This window comes from Nicotiana tabacum, chromosome 10 (genome assembly GCF_000715075.1).
Source record: "Nicotiana tabacum cultivar K326 chromosome 10, ASM71507v2, whole genome shotgun sequence".
Taxonomy (NCBI): domain Eukaryota; kingdom Viridiplantae; phylum Streptophyta; class Magnoliopsida; order Solanales; family Solanaceae; genus Nicotiana; species Nicotiana tabacum.
In genome coordinates this window covers 78,169,045-78,170,977 of record NC_134089.1, presented here as the reverse complement: position 1 = coordinate 78,170,977, position 1,933 = coordinate 78,169,045, and the positions used below count along the sequence as shown (strand labels likewise).

The 1,933-nt window shown below is 38.2% G+C and overlaps 1 protein-coding gene across 1 annotated transcript; it reads right to left on the bottom strand.

Annotated features, from left to right (window-relative positions):
- Positions 1–215: 215 nt before the first annotated feature.
- LOC142165187 (uncharacterized) lies at positions 216–668 on the bottom strand. Its single transcript, XM_075223798.1, has one exon. The coding sequence runs from the start codon at positions 666–668 to the stop codon at positions 216–218; it is 453 nt and encodes a 150-aa protein (XP_075079899.1).
- Between the last annotated feature and the right edge of the window lie 1,265 nt (positions 669–1,933).

Here is a 1,933-nt window from a genome sequence, read left to right as displayed (position 1 = left end):
CTAAAATGATTAGTATAATTAAAAAAGAATAAATCTAAACCTTGCATAAACGATACCTGATCGGGGGTTCTTCCTTTAGAAGTAATACTTCTTCAAATGAACAGAATTCCAATTTGATGGGAGTACTTTGCCGTCCATTGTTTCTATCTCATATGCACCCTTTCCAGCAATACCTCGAATCCTGTAAGGTCCTTCCCAATTTGGACACAATTTTACTACATTGGCCGCTTTTTATGATTGAAAAACTTTTTTGAGTACGAAGTCCCCAATCTTGAAGTATCTAAGAAGGGCTTTCCGATGTAATATCGCTCAATAATTTGTTTCTCCGCTGCCATCCTTATTAGAGCAACTTCTCTCCTTTCTTGAAGCAAATCGAGATTTATTCGCATCTCTTCCTCATTTGATTCTTCGGTTGCCTGGGTGTATCTTGTACTTGGTTTACCTATTTCAACTAGGATTAAGGCTTCAATACCATACACAAGTGATGATGGAGTCTCTCCCGTACCTGTTTTTGCTGTCGTCCGGTAAGCCCATAAAACTCTTGGTAACACTTCTGGCCACTTACCTTTTGACTCCTTTAACCTTTTCTTCAAGTTATTAATTATAACCTTGTTTATCGATTCAGCTTGTCCATTAGCCACGTGATGATAAGGTGTTGAAGTTATCATTTTAATCTGCCAACTCTAAAAGAATTTTATGCTTTTCGCACCTATGAATTGCGGGTCGTTATCACACACAATTTCATTTGGAACTCCAAACCGGCATATGATGTTTCTCCAAATGAAGTCCCTAACTTCTTTTTCCCACACTTGCTTGAAAGCACTTGCTTCTATCCACTTGGTAAAATAATCTATTAGTACTAATAAAATTTGTACCTTTCCTTTGGCTTGTGGTAGTGGACTCACGATATCCATCCCCCACTTCATAAAAGCCCATGGTGCAATAACCAGATGTAATAGCTCTGTTGGGCGATGCATGTTGTTACCATATCGTTGGCATTTGTCACACTTGGCCACAAAACTTTCACAATCTTCTTCCATTTTTTGCTAATAATATCCTGCTCTAATTAGAGTTTTTACCAAGCATCTTCCTCCTGCGTGATTTCCACAATATCCTTCATGTACTTCTCTCATCACATACTCTATTTGAGAAGTCCGAGACATCTTGCTAAAGGTGCACAGAACATCTTTCGATATAGGTTTCCACGATCCAAACAATAAGGGGCAACTTTTCATTGAAGTGACTTAGCTTTTCTCTTATCTTCGGGTAGAATCCCGTACTGTAAAAAATTAACATTTTTGTTTCTCGAATCCCAAGTTAAATTATTGAAATTTACCTCGTTTTCGTCCTGATGGAGTGCTAAATGAAACAAATGCATTACAGAAGCATTTTCTACATTTGTTACTTTTACAACAGATGCGATATTAGCCAACGTGTCTGCTTCAGCATTTTCTTCCCTGGGTATTTGCATGATTTTCCAAGATTAGAATTGTCTAATTAAGTCTCGTGCCTTTTCTAAATATTGTTGCATCCTCACCTCTCTAGCTACATAAGTCCCCTGCATTTGATTAATTACACGCTGCGAGTCACTTTTAATTATCATCTGCATTATTCTGAGCTCTCGTGCCAATTCCAGACCTGCAATTACAGCTTCATATTATGCTTCATTATTAGTAATGGGGTGGCATTTTATTTCCCGCCTTATGGTTTATCCTGAGGGTGGGATTAGAACAATGCCTAAACCCAATCCTTTAACATTTGAGGAACCGTCAGTAAATAGGGTCCAGGTACCCGGATTAGACCCGCTGAACACATGCAGTTCCTTTTCTGCTTTTGGTATTATCCCTGGGTTGAACTCTACTAAACCTTGTGATTTTATCACAGTTCTAAGTTGATATATGATATCATATTCACTGAGCGCTATAGACCACTT

Excerpts from the sequence above, each read along its gene's own strand:
- LOC142165187 (XM_075223798.1), bottom strand. The coding sequence starts at position 668 with ATGATAACTTCAACACCTTATCATCACGTGGCTAATGGACAAGCTGAA.